This window comes from Nicotiana attenuata, unplaced genomic scaffold (assembly GCF_001879085.1).
Source record: "Nicotiana attenuata strain UT unplaced genomic scaffold, NIATTr2, whole genome shotgun sequence".
In the NCBI taxonomy this organism is placed as follows: Eukaryota; Viridiplantae; Streptophyta; class Magnoliopsida; order Solanales; family Solanaceae; genus Nicotiana; species Nicotiana attenuata.
The window spans coordinates 127,351-144,936 of record NW_017671914.1 but is presented as its reverse complement, the minus strand read 5'-3'; the positions used below and the strand labels follow the sequence as shown (position 1 = coordinate 144,936).

The window sequence follows — 17,586 nt, the reverse complement described above, 5'->3', positions numbered from 1 at the left end:
CGAGTGGCAGGCCTTTATTTGTTTTTATGAGCAACATTCCCTTCAAGGACAACCGAGATTGCTGCGCCAGGACTTGATTTTCATTTGCCTTGCTTTCTATATGTTTCTGGTTCCACGTATCGCTCTATTATGCGAGTATTTAATATGAATAAATTTTCCCCTGTAAAATACTTCTCTGAATTGCTTATTTGATCCCCAAATTAATATTATATGCGGTAAATCAGAAGTCTGTTGTGGAGGGATGAATAAGATTGACGTCTCAGGCCATTTGATGAACTATTATTGGCAATAATGTAACGCAAAAACAACAACATCGAGCAATAAAATTAACGTCTCAATTCTCCTATTACAATCCTATGGTTTTCTTATTACATGCTCCATTTGATATTGTGCGCGGTAAATCAGAAGTCTATTATGAAGGGATGAATAAGACTTTTTTCGATTTGATCTGGTCCTATCTGACCAAACCCCTGAACTTAGGACGGCCGGCTTGCCTGAACGGAGAATGGGGAGAGGGGGAGTCATGCCTTTTCTCTATCCGGGCACGAGCACGAAATATCTCCTTTTTCTTAGCTCTTTCGGAACCGGTGCAAGAATATGTATTTTTTCTACATTGTTTACCTTAGTTAATAGGGATTTCAGGAAAAAAAACCTTGCTCAAGTTTAAGAATGGAAAAATCCTAGTATATATGGAGCACATATTCTTTTAATGGGTTTTACACGGCGTGAATTTAAATTAATCAGTGGCTCATTTAGGTAGCTTTAAAAGTCAACTTACCAATTTCAGTTAAGTTATCCTCGATTAGCCACTGATAATATATAAGTCAAATAAAAGTTCAAACAAGTGTAAAAAGGGGAAATTATATCATAGTATATATTACTTGAACAACTGTGACGCGTTTAAAATTGCATACTTCTTCAATAAATTGAGTTGGATTAGATTGTGGAAAAAAAAGACATACCTCGTGCAGGTTTATTTGGACCACATACATTACAAAAAAGGAATTTTTACTTGTTAATCATAAAAAATAATTAATTTGCAAAAATTTCAAAATTCATGGCAAAGCGAACTGCAAAGTATGTGGTGCAACGCATGGAGCTGTTCTTCCCTTAACCAGAGGTTCGAGCCCTGAGTATGGAAAAATTCTTGGTAGGGAGCGCTTCCCCCCGAATGGAACCCTACACGGCACAAATACGAATATAGTCGGGCTCCAATACAAGTAACGGACAACGGATAGGAGAAAGAAAAAGGACATTTCAGGGATGTCCAAATCACACAAAAACAGCGTGGATCCAATTATGCCACGTGTCAGTAAGATGATGTTTCGGTCCAGTTGGAAATTGCCAGGTGGAAGTGCCAGCTGCGCATTACTAACTTTTGTTTTGTGTGTGATTAATTATTTTATTCAGGAAATATGAAAATAGAAGGGAAAAAAAATCAAAAGACAAATCATGTTCGAGGAACCAACATTAGTCAAAACTCAAGAAATGTACCAAAGCCAAAACCAAAGCAAAACTGGTAGATTGATGTAAAGTTGGAGCCAGTTAATTTAAACAATTAGGAAAAAAATTAAAAAGACTATGAATAGTCGAGAATCGAAATGTGTAGACTGACCTAAATACTACGAGCAGGGGCGGAGCTAGCCCATCAGCTATGATTTCGGCCGAAACCCAGGACCTTTGGTCCAAATTCTGTAACCGAATCCATAACCTTCAAATTCTGGCTCTGTCTATAACTACGAGTATCAATATTAAATAATTTTAAAAAAAGAATGTGAATAAGGAAGGCAAAGAGAGCCACGTAAGATATGGGGAAATATTAGCAATAGAAAAGAGCTCTCAAAATAGAAATTGGAGAAAAAAACTAATCTATTATGTTGCATTTGAATTAACCAATAGATATAAGATTTTTATGTCTCTTACATATGTTTTGTCATTTAATAATACTCGATTAATAATATATATTCTCATATTATTTATGGCTATTTAAAATAATAAAAAATTAACATAGCACAAAAAATTATGATGTGATGAATATGATCTCTCGACTCTTAATCTGACCGGTTCGAGTTTTAGAAATGATAAAAGAATAATTTAATGGAGAATATTTTTTCCTTTAATGAATCTTACACGACTCGAATGAAGATTAATCGGGACTCTAAAGCAAATACAAGACATGGAGTGAAATTAATTTAATTTAAATATGAAACATGAAAAATTCTTTTTAATATTAATTTATTAAAATGGAGGAGCCTTGACTCTTGACTTATGAAATTTACCATTTCACGGTTTTCTTTCCGTTTTTGTCGGCAGTAGGCAACATGCAGCCCGTCAACCAAAAGTATTATTTCTGCCACAGAATTTGGGACCCATTTTCCAACATTTTCATATGATTCTTTGGCTCCCTTATTTTCAATCCCTTCTTTATTGGTCAGACTGACAAGTATAAGATTTTTTAAAAAGTACAGTTTTTAAAGTTAGAGTTAAAAAAGTAATTGAAAATTAAAACTATATTTGAACATAAAAAATATTGTAGTTTTATGAAAAATATATTATTTAGTTGAAAAAGAACTAAAAATCACTTTTTAAATTTGAAACTCATCTTCAAAAGTTCAATACAATATATAACCAATAATATTTTGAAGATGAATTCAATTATACAGAGACGGAGCCAGGATTTTAAGACTTTATTTGCCTTAAGTTATTGGATTCTCAATTAGTAATTTATACATATTCAATAGTTTTTTTTAAAGACAAATACACGGTTCGAACCAAAGCTATTGCGTTCGACCAAACCCGCTCTCGGCACTCTAACACCGCATATATATATATATATATATATATATATATATATATATATATATATATGTATATATATATATATATGGGGACAAACGGGTCCAAAAGCGTACAAAAGGTGAAAAAGTTGTTCCTTCTTTTCTTCCTTTTTTGTTTTAAAAATAAAATTGTGTAGCCATTTTTTATAAAATTAAAAAAAAAAACTATTGAAATTAAAGTTGAAAAGAATATTTGAAATTCCGTTTGAACATCATTTTCAACTAAAAAAAAGTTTAATTATTTTTTTGGTTATTCACCCGGTGTCTGCATTAGAGACCGACTATATCCGGATTCGTGTTGCGTAGAGCCCATCCGGGGTGAAACGCTCCCTACCAAGGATTTTTCCATATCCAGGGCTCGAACTCGAGACATCTGGTTAAGGAAAGAGCAGTTCCATCCACTGCACCACATCCTTTGATGGTAACTTATAGGCTTTCATTAACTAATTAGTGGAAGTTGAGGAAGAAAGCACATATAACTCGAATTACAGTTCATTAATTATCCAAATTAGAGAATTAATTGTACGTAAGAATAAAGGAATAACCTAACGACAGTATGTTTGTTGTGGCTGCTAGTTGTTCTAAGTTGGCATTTCATTTTACTTTTATAATATTTTAAGAAATGAAAACCGTATTACACCTATAAATTAAAAAGGAAAATTCTAGTATAGTAATTTTTGCCAGAGGCCAATGTAGCTTTATAAGTATAGGTTCAATTGAACCCATAACTTTTGACGTGGATCATAAATTTATATATAAAATCTATTAATATTAAAATAAATAATAGATATGAGCCCATAGCTTTAAAATTATAATGGGTTCGCTAAGAATCTTCAAAGTTGAACCCGTAGGTTTAAATCCTAGCCCCGCATATGATTTTTGCCGAAATGGCTAAAGTAAGTTTTATAATAAAGCAACTAAATTTCTTGAAAAGAAAATATTGCAATTTTTCTTCCAATTAATGCCCTCTCTATAATTAGCTAGCTTACAAATATGTTAAGTTTTTTTTATCATATAAATCGAGTAATATTATGAGATAGAGAAAAGTGAAAGCGGTCTAAATTAAAGTAAGGACATTTGAACTAATTGGTCCAGTGTTAATTTAATTAATTAACCTTAATCCCCAAAATTAAGATGTGAAAAAAGTCCCCCCCCCTAAAGTTTCGCCGCGTAATACAAATTACTGTTCCAATTTACAGCTTGCTTTTCTTTTCCAAAACCTTATTTCTCTACTTAGGTGTGACTGATATGGACAACCAAATGAGACTAATTAAATTTCCAATATTTTTCCTTTCAATATTCTATTATTTTTATTGTCGTTGTTGTTATGTTGATGACTTCGCCAAAGTCCTCGTAAAATACTATCTCATATGTACCTATTTTATAAGTTTCGGTACTTCATACAACGGGTCCGACGAGCTGATATTTCAATACGTTCAGTTAGATCTTAATTTCATTTAGCTTCTCCTGAACGTTGAGCCTGGTCGACTCGATTCTTTTCCCTGCCCACGGTCTATTCAACAAGGTATTGGTCCGACTACTATCGATTGAAGTGTGTCTCACTAAATGAGAGATGGGAGAGAACTTATAAGGTGTTCGAAACCCTCATCTCCTGCTAACGTGGAACATGGACAAATTTGGTGGTATAAACAAATAATAATAATAATAATAATAGCAATAATAATAATAATAAATAGAAGAAGAAGAACTTCACATTTTGATATGGTCACATAGTAAAATTAATTATAATATGTCTTTCTTTACTCTTCATCAACAGGTATGCTTCCTTTAAGTAGGTGAAGTATTCTATCTGGAAAAAAAAGATTCCCTCTTTTTCAACATTCCTTTCCTCATCTCCCTCTTTCCAAAATAATAATAATAATAATAATAATAATAATAATAATAATAATAATAATAATAATAATAATAATAATAATACCAGGCTTGGGGGAGTTGTTTACTTGTTCGAGATATGTTCAATTTTCAATTAAATATTTAATAAGGAATTTGGTAGTATGAAACCAAATAGTAATCTATTACAACTTGAAAGTAGAAAAGTGTGGGTTAATATTTGTCTAATTATAGACAGAAGTTCAATTCATTGAACTTGAACAGCCACATTTCACTCTTTTCATCCACTTTTCAATTAGTAATTTATTTAATTTTTGGCACATACCAATCATATGAGTGTATATAGCACTATTCCCATAATATTCTAAAGTTGAAGTCATGTGGAAGTTGCTAAGAACTGCGAGGATATAGGCCCATATTCCTTTGTCTCTTTGTGAGAACAAATAATTATCTTAAATGATTAAAGACCTAAATCCATCACCAAATAATTTAATTATAATATCATATTTCTTTTATAACCAAGAAATTTCTCATATACGATTCCACAATCGATAGATAATTGGCCTGCTTTTCTACCATTCTTTACTTAAATAACAGGGGTTTTTTCCGCAGAATTTTGAACCCGTACGTGCGCCTACTCAACATATCATGCAACTACAAACTTCAAGTTTTCGCCCGCGAGCCTAATCAACATATCATGCAACTACAAACATTAGATTTTTGTCCGAGGGATTTTGAACCCGTAAAGTGCGCCTACTCAACATATAATGCAATTACAAACGTTAGGGTTTTGTACGCGGGAGTTTGAACCCCGTGACGTACGCCTACTCAACATATCAAGCAACTACAAATATTAGGTTTTTGTCTGCGGGAGTTTGAATATGTGACGTGCGCCTACTCAACGTATCATGCAACTAAAAACATAAAGTTTTTATCGCGAGACTTTGAACCCGAAATGTGCGCCTACTCAACATATCATGTACCTACACTCTTACAACTAGACCAAAGCTCTGGAGACTAAATATAATGTTGTATATTTACAAATATATAAAGAATCAAGTAAAGCAAAAGAAAGAAATGGTAACAATAGCCAAAAAGTTAGAAAGAAAAGTATAGCCAGCTAAGTTTGAACAACTCCACAGGATTAATTAATTGTTCTAATCTACCATATTTGTTTTGGTGGTCGGAAAATCATGTTTGATACCTTAGGGGAATCAAATGATTGGATATGATTGAAGGTTTGGAACATTCTTTTATAAATTACTAGATTAAAGCAAAGAAAAAGAATTATCTATTAACTACTTTCAAATTATTTGTCTCATCAATTTTTTACTGAAAGACTAAATAATTTAAGTTAGATAGGATAATATTTTCTCTCAGAGTGGAGTAGTAGTTGGTTCTCCCTGTATTAACACACCCATCAATTCTTGTTTTAATAACCTATTCAATTCGGTCAAGTTTAAATGAGAAGGGAAGTTTTGGAGCAACAGTCAAGTTGTTTTCGTGTGATCTATAGGTCTTGGGTTCGAGCGATGAAATTAGTTATTGATGCTTGTATCAGGATAGGTTGCCTACATCACGCCTCCTTAAGGAGCGACCCTTCCCTGGATCTTGCGTGAACGCAAAATATTTTGTGCACCGAACTGCTATTTTTTGCTCAAGTTTAAGCTGATTGAATTGTGATCCGTTTGTGAATTGACTCAAAGGGTTGAACTCGAAGTTTAAATGATCCATCAAATTATTGAGTAAAAGCGTATGAAATGGTGTAACCCCATAAGTTAAAATGTAATCTAAACTCAAATATCCAAAATTGAATATTATATATGCTTGTGGGAAAATCATCCATATTGTAAAATCAAAAAAGTAATGGATTTGATGGTCTATTTCCTTTAACAACCTTTTTTTCCCTGGAGAAGAGAGGAAGAGTAGACAATTGCTTTAGTAAAAATGAAAAGGCAAATCAGTAGGTCGTCACATGGAAACCACTAAATTGTACTGGCTATATTTTTATTTCTCACTCGGTGTATTGAAGTTTAATTAAGAGCCCGTCCGGTCAAGTTGTCAAAATTTGCTTATTTTAAAGAGTATTTTTTTTTAGTAGTATTTTTTCCGAAAGTACTTTTGAAAAAAAAAAACAGTTTGTGTTTGGCTAATTCATTTAAGAAGTATTTTTTGTAACATTTGATAAACAAATTATGTTTGGCCAATCTTTCTAAGAAGTGCTTTTGATTTTTTTTAAGAAAAAACTCTCTCTTCGCATATGCTCTCGGTGCACGATAGTTAACGTGCGCTGCCTGGTGTTTCCACGGCGAATGCCAGAGGAAGGGGACGCGGACGGGGTCGAGGAAGGCCCAAGAAGAATCCCATAGCTATCTATGGTAGCTCTGTGGGAATTCGAATTCAAGCTGAAGAAAATTTAGAGGACAAAGAAGCTACACTAGAGGTAGAACAAGGTACAAGCTATGAAGCTGAACCTTCACTGATGGGTACGAAAGTGAAGAAGAGGCTTGATCTAAGTACTCCGGTGGCGGCTAGCAGCTTTGTAGTGGCGCAAATCCCACATGCAAACAAGGAGATCCCTGGCTCAAGCAATGGAACAGTTACACCGGTACATGCAGCTGGTGAAGTGTTGATGATGGAGAATAATCAACCTAAGGAAGCAACTAATAAGCAAGGAAAAGCATGGACAAAGCTGTTTAAGAGGAATCGAGCATCGGAAAATGGTATGTCCTTAACTTACATACCACCACAAATCATAGAAGGCCAAGTTGTGGTACAATTAGATAAAATGGAAGTAGATCTGGAACCAGAGAAATGGAGAAGTGCGGTAATAGCATATATAATTGGGGACTCTCCAGGATATAATGCTATGAGAAGGTTCATTGGGGTAAATTGGGCGATTGTGGTGGAGCCGGATTTGTATTTACATGAGGAAGGGTACTATATCATCAAATTTCAAACTATTGATGATATGAAAGAAATTCTCTATTCTGGACCTTACTCATTTAGCAATAGACCTATTATATTGAAACAATGGACACCAGAATTTGATTTCAAGGAGGAATTTCCAACTGAAATCCCTCTATAGGTTCAATTTCCTAATCTTCCAATGAACTGCTGGGGTCATAACTCTTTGAGTAGAATGACTAGTGCAATAGGTACTCCAATCTATGCAGATGAATGTACTGCAAAGAAAAAGAGAGTATCATTTGCAAGGATGCTGATAGAAACAAATATTACCAGAGAATTGCCTACTAAGATAAAGGTAATGGACCCTACTGGGAAGACATTCCTACAGGATGTTAGATATGACTGGAAACCTGAATTTTGCCAGAAATGCTTAGTGGTTGGGCACAGATGTGGTGGGGAACAACAACAATATAAGCAACAAGATAAGCAGCAAGGCAAGAGAAGAGAAGCAAAGAAAGTAACAATGGAGTGGAGAACCAAAGGGCCAGTGAAAGAAGGAGTTAGTCAATCAGAGGAGGCTAGCATACAACAGATTGAACCACAGATACCCGGACAAAGAGGAGTTGTAGACAATGAGAATGTACAACCAATGATAGACCAGACAAATGTTCAGCAGGATAATATGCAGACACCCTCCCAGCAACAGTGTGTAATGGAAAAACCAGTGGACAAAGGCAAAGCTATAGAGGGCAGGATTGAACTGGATATGGTTAACTTTCCAGCTTTATCAGCCATCACAATAAGGAATTCCTTTGAGCCATTGAATAAAGGATCATGGTGTACTAGTAGTGTACCCCCTGATAAGGGGAGAAGTAGAATGACCTGCTGATGAAGTGGTTATTTTGGAATATTAGAGGGGTGAATAAGAGGTATAAACAAAAAGAGTTAAAAAAATATATTAGTAGCCAAAGAATAAAGCTAGTAGTGATAGTGGAAACAAGAGTTAAGGAACATAATGCTAGTAGAATTATAACAAGTATACTGCCAGGTTGGAACTATGCTACCAATTATCAGGATGCTTCAAATGGGAGGATATAGTTTACTTGGGATTCCCAGTGGTACAATGTTACTATCATAAGTGTTGCAGCTCAATTTATACACTGTTTGGTACAAGATAGGGTGGGGGATAATTGATTGTGTAGTTACAGCTATATATGGATACGATACTATAGAACAAAGGAAGCAGTTATGGAGTGGATTGAAGAACATTGCAGCACGAAACACAAAACCATGGCTGTTATGTGGGAATTTCAATGCAGTTCTATATACTAATGACAGGCTGATGGGCAACCCCATTACATACACTGAAGTACAAGACTTTGCTGATTGTGTAGCTACTCTGACTCTGAATGAACTAACATGGACATGTGATTACTACACATGGTCTAACAAGCAATATGGTGTAGAAAGGATCAACAGTAGGATTGACAGAGCTTTTGACAATTATGAGTGGATGATGCAGTGGGGTCATGTGATTACTGAATATGAATTGCCATACATATCTGATCATAGTCCAATGGTGTTAACTCTCCATCCAGCTCCTAAACCTGGTAAAACACCTTTCAGATTCTTTAATGTCTGGGCGGACTATGAAAACTTATATCTATTGTAGAAAGAATCTGGAATCAATCTTTTACTAAGGGCAAAATGAAGAACATCTGGATAAAACTGAAGGAACTAAGGCCTTTGTTCAGGACCCTAAACACTGAACATTATAGAACTATTAGTATGAAGATTGAGCAGGCCAGAACAAGCTTAGAGGAGGTGCAACAGAAGATAAATTCAGCTTATAATGACTCTCTGATTGAAGAAGAGAAAAACCTGTTGCAGAATTTAGAAAAATGGTCCCTTATTGAAGAAAGTATATTAAGGCAGAAAGCAAGAACCAAGTGGATCAAACTGGGAGACTCTAATACATAGTATTTTGCAGCTGCTATGAAGGAAAGGAGTCAGAGAAAACAAATGAATGAACTTGTCTCAATCATGGGAGAGAAGCTTATCCATCCTGACAGCATAAAGCAAGAAGTGGTAGATTTTTATGAGTCTTTAATGTGATCAACAGCTCACTCTCTGCCTACCATAGATAAAATGATTATGAAGAATGGTCCAAATTTGTCACAGCAGCAGAAACTTGCCCTATGTGCTGAGGTGAATGACAAAGAGATTTATAGTGGATTATGTGCTATTGATAGTGACAAAGCTCCAGAAATTGATGGCTACAATGCTTATTTCTTCAAGAAGGTATGAGTGATTATTAAAAATGAAGTTAGCCAAGCTGTCAAAGAATTCTTCAGCACTGGGAAATTATATAAAGCTGTGAGTTGTACTTCTATCACATTGGTCCCTAAAATGGCAAATCCTAGTACAATAAAAGATTACAGACCTATTGCTTGTTGCACCATGTTGTATAAACAGATCTCTAAAGTCCTAACTGGCAGAATTCAACAAGCTATTGCATCAGTGATAAGTGAAGCCCAATCTGGTTTCATACCAGGTAGGAGGATAAAAGACAACATTATATTAGCTTATGAGCTAGTCAAAGCTTACACAAGGAAGAATATTTCTGCTAGATGTATGATCAAGATTGATCTCCAAAAAGCTTATGATTCAGTTGAATGGCATTTCTTAAAGCAAGTCATGATTGAAATGGGATTTCCAGAGAGATTTGTGAACTGGATAATGGAGTGTGTAACAACTGTCAACTACACTAATATGGTTAATGGAGAGACTACCCCACCATTTGATGTTGCTAAAGGACTAAGACAAGGTGATCCCATCTCCCCTTTCTTATTTGCAATTGTAATGGAGTATCTCAGTAGAAATCTCAACAAATTAAAGGAGGTGAAAGGCTTCAAGTTCCATCCTAGGTGTGCAAAGTTAGGGATTACCCACCTAAACTATGCAGATGATCTATTGATATTTTCTAGGGGTGATCTCAACCTTGTCTCTCATATTCAAGAATGCTTCAACCACTTCTCTCAAGTATCTAGCTTACAGGCAAATTTGAAGAAGAGTTCAATGTATTTTGGAGGAGTTCAACAGAGTACCAGGGTAGAGATTATTCAAAAGTTGGGCTACACAATTGGAGAGTTACCATTTAAATATCTTGGTATTCCTCTTGCTACCAAGAAACTGTCCTTGATACAATGGTATCCTCTAATAGAAAAAATAGTTGCAAGGATTTCCTCATGGACTGCCAAAAAGCTCTCATATGCTGGAATAGTGCAGCTGGTCCAAACTGTCCTATTTGGTATTCGATCCTATTGGTCACAACTATTCAACTTACCAGTAAAAGTTATGAAGATGATAGAGGCCTACTGCAGAAGTTATATTTGGTCTGGGATCAATGCCATTACAAAAAAGTCCCTGGTGGCTTAGAATAGGATGTGTACACCTAAGTCAAGTGGGGGCTTGGGTTTGATTAAATTACAATTATGGAACAGGGCAGCTATAGCAAAACTGTGTTGGGATGTACCAAGTAAACAAGATAGACTGTGAATAAGGTGGATTCATGCATACTACATCAAATATAAGAGGCTAGAAGACATGGCAATCCTACAACAGGCAAGCTGGATGGTCAGACAGATACTAAGTGCAAGAACAATCCTACAACAAATTCAACATAAGCAGCATGTCAAAAAGAGCATGATTAACCAGTTTTACATTCAGCTGCTGGGAAATAGTCCTAGAGTCAACTGGAAGTGTATGATGTTCCAAAACAAAGCTAGACCAAAAGTCATATTCACAATGTGGCTACAGTTGCAGGGTAAGCTTCTAACTGCAGATAGATTGATTAAATAGGGAGTAAACGTGGATTCAAAATGTTCTCTGTGTCAACTGCATGATGAGACTAGAGTACACCTGTTTGTGGACTGCTCCTTTACTAAGGCAGTGTGGCAGAAGATATTACACTGGATGCAAAGACAAGATGTAGTTCGAGATAATTGGGTGCAACATCAACAATGGATGGTACAGAGAGCTATAGGCAGGTCTTATGGAGCTCAATTGTACAGAATGGTATATGCAGAGGTTACACATAGTGTTTGGATTGAAAGGAACATGAGAATATTTCAATAGAGAAGCAGAAGTGTTGATAGCATAGCTAGAGAAATAGCCTACATATGTGATGTGAGAGCTACCAAAGGAATTAGTAGCTTAGTTCAACATTTTATGTTTCACTAGGACATAGTAGGTAGGTTTGCGATTGTATTTTGAGTTTTTCCGATAGATATAGCTGCTGAGTTATAAAGCAGGCTATGAATTGTAAAGATTATTGGTGATTAATAAAATGTTAATTACCTAAAAAAAGTGCTTTTGAGTGTCAAATTACCAAAAAGGACAGTACAAAGGTCTTATAATTATTTTAAAGAGAAAAATAAACTTAAATATTTATCATAAGATACTTTTAGTATTTTTTATTTTATTTAATTAAAATATGAAACATAAAGTAATCATACATATTAAATATTTAAATCAATTTTACATATATAGTTATACCAAATCATATAATATTATCTTGTATAATTACTTATTGTTACATGATGATTTGAATAATCAAAATACATCATTCAGTATGAATTAGTAGTATATTCCACAAATTACTATATATTGATAATCCATCATGAAATAATAAATAAATTTACTTACATATGATAACATTTCTCAATAATTTCATCTCTACTTCTATCGCACAATGCCTCCATATTAGTAGAAGACTTGCCTTGCATTTCTAAAGGAATACCAGAAGGCTCATCTCTTTCCTCAATCTCTGCAGTAATGTCTTTATTAGCATAATAGTTGAATTTCTTATCGGTAGAAGAAAATTATCGGATGAAATTATGTATAGCTATGCTAGTTATAACTAGATGATTATGAGTGTCAAACTTGAAAAATGGCATTAAGCGTAAAACAGAAATATAACCGTTGTTGTTGTTGTTGTAAAAAAAATTTAAGTATGGTTTAATTCAAATTCAAAAAAGAGTAACTAATTATTAACAACACATAATGTATAATTTTATTTTTTAAGAATCTAAATTCAAAAAGAAATTAATTATTACCTAACCTAACTAACTTTGTACTAAATTGCCAAATGGCCTATTGTGAGGCTATCACTTGGCTTAATGTGGATGCTTTTTCTTATTCATTTAATAATAATATAGATAGATTATGCGATGCTATTGTAAATTTATTACCTATTTCACAAATTAGATTTAATAAATGTTTTAAAGATTCGGGAACTAATAGCATATAACAGAAGAAATTATAAATGATTATTTGTAGGAAGAGAATTGATAATCCAAAGAAGGATGTACATAATTTGCTTTAGTGTGAAAAAAGAAGAAGATAAATTGGAAAGTTACAAGACATTACACAAAAAAAAAAGTCAATAAAGAATTTGGAACATTACAATATGATTCATGTATATGATATCTTTAATTTTAAAAGAATGGTAAAAACTAGAAACAAAAATAAAAAGAAAAAACATAAAATAGTAAGGGATAATTTAGACAATATAAATTTATGGTGAGGATAGTTTTGTCTTGAATAAAATAATTTTCTGCTTCTGCTTCTGCTTCTTGGAAGAAGCTAGAATTTTTCGCTTCTTCCCAAAAACAGAAAAACTGCTTCTGCTGCTGGCCAAAAGTACTTCTCCGTCTTGGCCAAACAGCTTAAATTTTTTGAAAAGTAATTTTGGCCTCCAAGAAGCTTGGCCAAATAGAATCTGAATTCGCTTCGAAAATTCCACACTAAAAATAAAGGGCTCCCTTATAAATGCGACTTCATAATTGTACTAGCTTAAATTGGGGGGGGGGGGATATCTTGCCTTCAGTGGCGAAACCACATGGTCATAAGGGTGGTCAATTGACCATCCCTCGCCGAAAAATTACACTGTATACATAGGTAAAATATACGGTTTTGAGGTATATAACACGTATTGAACACCCTTTGTCAGAAATTTTTTTCACTTCTTTTAAATTTGAACACCCTTGAGGAAATTCCTAACTTCACCACTGCTTGCCTCAAGCGGTGTCATTGGAAAATAGTTTCGTTGAAATTTTTATTAGATATGTATATATAGATAATAAGCAAACAGAAAATATGAATATATTTATTTAATTTTTAAAATGTTAACAACATTGGCTGCTCAACAAATGACTAGAGCAATGACGCTTTGTTGAAAAAACACTATCTCGTTGAAAGATTCTATATATATGCTCTTTCTTAACGTATTTGTTTAGACAAAGACTTCATTTTTTCCTTGCAGCAGAACAATAAAAGCCAGTCATTGAGGGAGTTAAATTATTTTCTAGAACCAAAGAAATATACAAAATTCACAAATTAAAATTTTACCTACCCAAGTACTATTCTGCGACAACTGAAATTTGTTGCAAGCATAGTCAAAAGTTACTTAGAATTTAGAAATACTCTCTTTGTTCACTTTTAGTAGTGGCATCTCAAGGAGTCTAGAGAGAGAAGCTCCCCCTTCGCTCTAAGATCTTCAAACTCACCAGAACAAATTCTCATTACAACTATGGAAAAAGAAGAAACAACTGATAAGAAACAGTCCCAGATCCCTCCCAAACCACCAGATATTAGCACTAGTACTACTATTACTGAAAAGAATCAGCAGTCCTCCTTCAAAGAAAAACTACTCTTATCAAAGTATATGATGAACATCGACTTAGTGGAAGATGAATTTGGAAAAGACGTACATACTCCATCAGAGGCGACCATGGGCATAAACTCAAAAGAACTATCCCAAGGCATAAGGTCAATCCAACTATCAGAAGAAGATAAAAATCGGATGTACCAACCATGGAAATACTCGTTGATCATTGGGCTTTTAGGAAAGCGCATACAACATTAATACTTAAAAAGGAAAATACAAGAAATGTGGAAACCATCAGAAAATTTTCCTCTAATTGATCTTGGGTCTGACTACTTTATTGTGAAATTCAACAAAGAGGACAACATGATCAGTGCACTACAAAATGGGCCATGGTTTGTCAATGGCTACTTTCTCTCTATAAATAAATGGGAACCCAATTTCATAACAAGTGAGGCAACACAGGAAAGATCAGCTATTTGGATCGCCTCCCTCAACTACCCACCGAATTTTACGACGCAGTAATACTAAGGAAAATAGGTAACACCATTGGACGACTGCTGAAAATAGATGCATGCACTAGTGCAACACTACGAGGAAAACATGCACGGCTGTGTGTTGAAATGCCTCTTGATGAACCAGTCCAAACTTGCATCTTCATAGGTAAATACAAGCAGCAGATTATCTATGAAGGAGAGCAAATCCTCTGCAAACTATGTGGCAGAATAGGCCATACCATCCATCACTGTACCCACGCAAAGCTTCCATCTCCACCCAGTGAAGCATAAGCTCAAGCAGTGACTACCATCAACCACACTAAGGAACAATGGCAAACTGTTTCATTTGCCAGGAGAAGGAGAACCCCTCCAAAAACTGTGAGCAGGAACTAAGGTCAAACATCAATACAACACCAAAATCACACAAATCTACAAGGTGGAGACCCAGGTATAAACGTTAAAATCTTTGAAGCCGCCACAGGTAAGTACCTTCATACCCAAAAACTTGCTTTCAAATCCAAAGATTCTGACTATTCCTACTGCCCTAGCTCTAACTTAATTAATAAAAAACAACTACCCACTAATCCTACAGATAATAATCAAGAAATTAATAGCCAATACCCAAGCTCCAATAATAAATTTTGTGCTTTCCAAGAAGAATACGAAGAAACCATTATTCCCTCAAGCAATCCAAATGACCTGCAAAACGTTCCCACTACCCCATGCCCCAACTCTTCGATACAACCAAAGAAACCAACCACTGTGGAGGCGACACGTGTAATAAACGTGGCTCAAAATAATGAGAACCCTAAGCACTTGCAATCTGATTTGCTGCCAAATCCTACTGACAGCTCTAACTTAGCTAAGCATCATAATCTGCATGCAATCAAAATGCACTCCACAAATAACAAGTCACCAAAAACACATAACATTGATCAACACTTGTCAACAGAGCTCGTCCAAATGAACATAGCTATAGAGATAGCTCATCAATCTGACTCTATTTATTCCCACACGCCTAACTCACCCAATAACATGCAATTTGAATCTTCCACAAAAGATTTGCAATCATTCCCCCCTTCAAATCAGCTTTCCCCATCTACTTTAAAACACACCACACTAAAAGACAATGCCAAATCTATTACTGCCTTTAAAAAAGCGGAATCGCTTGGCATTACTAACTCATAGAGTGCCCAGACATTCCCTCCAACTCCCCCCTATGAACAATCACAACAACCCCATGCAACTTCCAAACCTAGTGTATGCAACACAGCCACAACATCCAAACCATCAACCAACATCGTGGATCGAGCAGGGCCTCCATGGTCAAGCTATATTCTTCTTAATGATACTCGAAGGGCAGGAATTCATGGTGATCATCCAGAACCCAAATTTCCTAGCCCAGGTTCTGACAGAGGGGATGAGATTGGCAATGGACAATTACATGAACCACATGTGGATGACCAACATTCTCGACCCCCTGGCTCCGACAGTATCTCCAGCACTGTACCATGCCATGCACAACCACTGAAATCTGCCCCAACGTTTCAATCCTCTATTGAACATGAATAAGATGTTCGATCTTCCTTTTTTACAACCCCAGGAGATGATAGATATGAACCCACTATTTTTTCCTTGGCTACCACAACCAACTCAGCAACAATCACATATGGCTACCCCGATGGAACAAGCAGCAAATCCAGGCCAGGAAGTGCAAGAAATAGAAGAGATGGTGATTCCCCACCCTTCGGGAAGAAGCTCCTTCACAGAAATCTCAACAATAAGAGATATAGCCCTTATGCTATTCTCGGAAAGGGAAGACAAGAAATACATACTCCACTGCCCGATAGCTCTTTAAAAATGCTCAATCGAGATAACACCACTAATCACCACAGCCACAACAAAGTATGCTTTCCCGCTGAATCCAACACTGAGAGACAGTCTATTCAGGATGAGGGGAACCGACCCTAGTGGAGTTTCACATCTAAACTATTCTTCAATCATGACCACACCCACCAGCATAATCATTTGGAACGTTAGAGACGCAAATAATGATGATTTTAGACGCAACTTTAGAGAGTTGGTTAACAACCAAAATCCATGCATGGTAGCATTTTTGGAAACAAAAATGGAGAACCATGCAACTCTTAGGGCGGATTTCAACTTTTCTGATCTAATTGAAATACCAGCTGTTGGGAGGAGGGCGTGTGACAATGCTATTATTAGTCAAGAAGCCATTAACCAGCTTAAAAAAAATAAAGGAGTGAAAGGGCATCTAATAATCAAAATTGATCTAGAAAAAGCCTTCCGAATAGAATGGTCTTTTATCTACAGGGCCTTAATTTTCTTTCGATTCCCACCAAAAATCACTAACCTAATCATGAACTGCATTTCTACAAGTAAGATAGCTGTTCTGGTCAATGGAGCCCAAACCAATTTCTTTGAACCTACGAGGGATATCAGACAAGGCGACCCTATATCTCCATATATATATTCATCTTATGCATGGAATTGCTGTCCATATATATCAACGACCAAGTGGAACTATCTCTATGGTATCCCATTAATATTGGCACCAAAGGACCACAATTGTCACACCTATTGTATGCAGATGACCTAACATTTATGGCACAGGCCAATGAGAAAACTATCAACACCATACACCATTCTCTATCCACTTTTTGTTCTCTATCCGGCCAAAAAAATAAACAACATCAAATCCAAAATCCGCTTTTCAAATAATTGCTCGCTTGCCATTAAGGAATACACAATTGATCTATTCAATATTAATCCAACCACACAGTTTGGTAAGTACTTGGGATTC

General features: G+C 35.4%; 1 protein-coding gene across 1 annotated transcript; it reads left to right on the top strand.

Moving 5' to 3' along the window:
- Nucleotides 1-7,830: 7,830 nt before the first annotated feature.
- Nucleotides 7,831-11,036, top strand: LOC109210864. Its single transcript, XM_019374341.1, has 5 exons — nucleotides 7,831-8,470; nucleotides 8,831-9,208; nucleotides 9,271-9,519; nucleotides 9,721-9,899; nucleotides 10,074-11,036. Exons 1-5 carry the CDS (start codon nucleotides 7,831-7,833, stop codon nucleotides 11,034-11,036), a joined length of 2,409 nt encoding a protein of 802 aa, XP_019229886.1.
- Nucleotides 11,037-17,586: the final 6,550 nt, after the last annotated feature.

Excerpts from the sequence above, each read along its gene's own strand:
- LOC109210864 (XM_019374341.1), top strand. The coding sequence starts at position 7,831 with ATGACTAGTGCAATAGGTACTCCAATCTATGCAGATGAATGTACTGCA. Across the intron at positions 8,471-8,830 it reads ACCCCCTGATAAGGGGAGAA|AACAAAGGAAGCAGTTATGG; the intron begins GTAGAATGACCT and ends ACGATACTATAG. Across the intron at positions 9,520-9,720 it reads ATGGTCCCTTATTGAAGAAA|CTCACTCTCTGCCTACCATA; the intron begins GTATATTAAGGC and ends TGTGATCAACAG.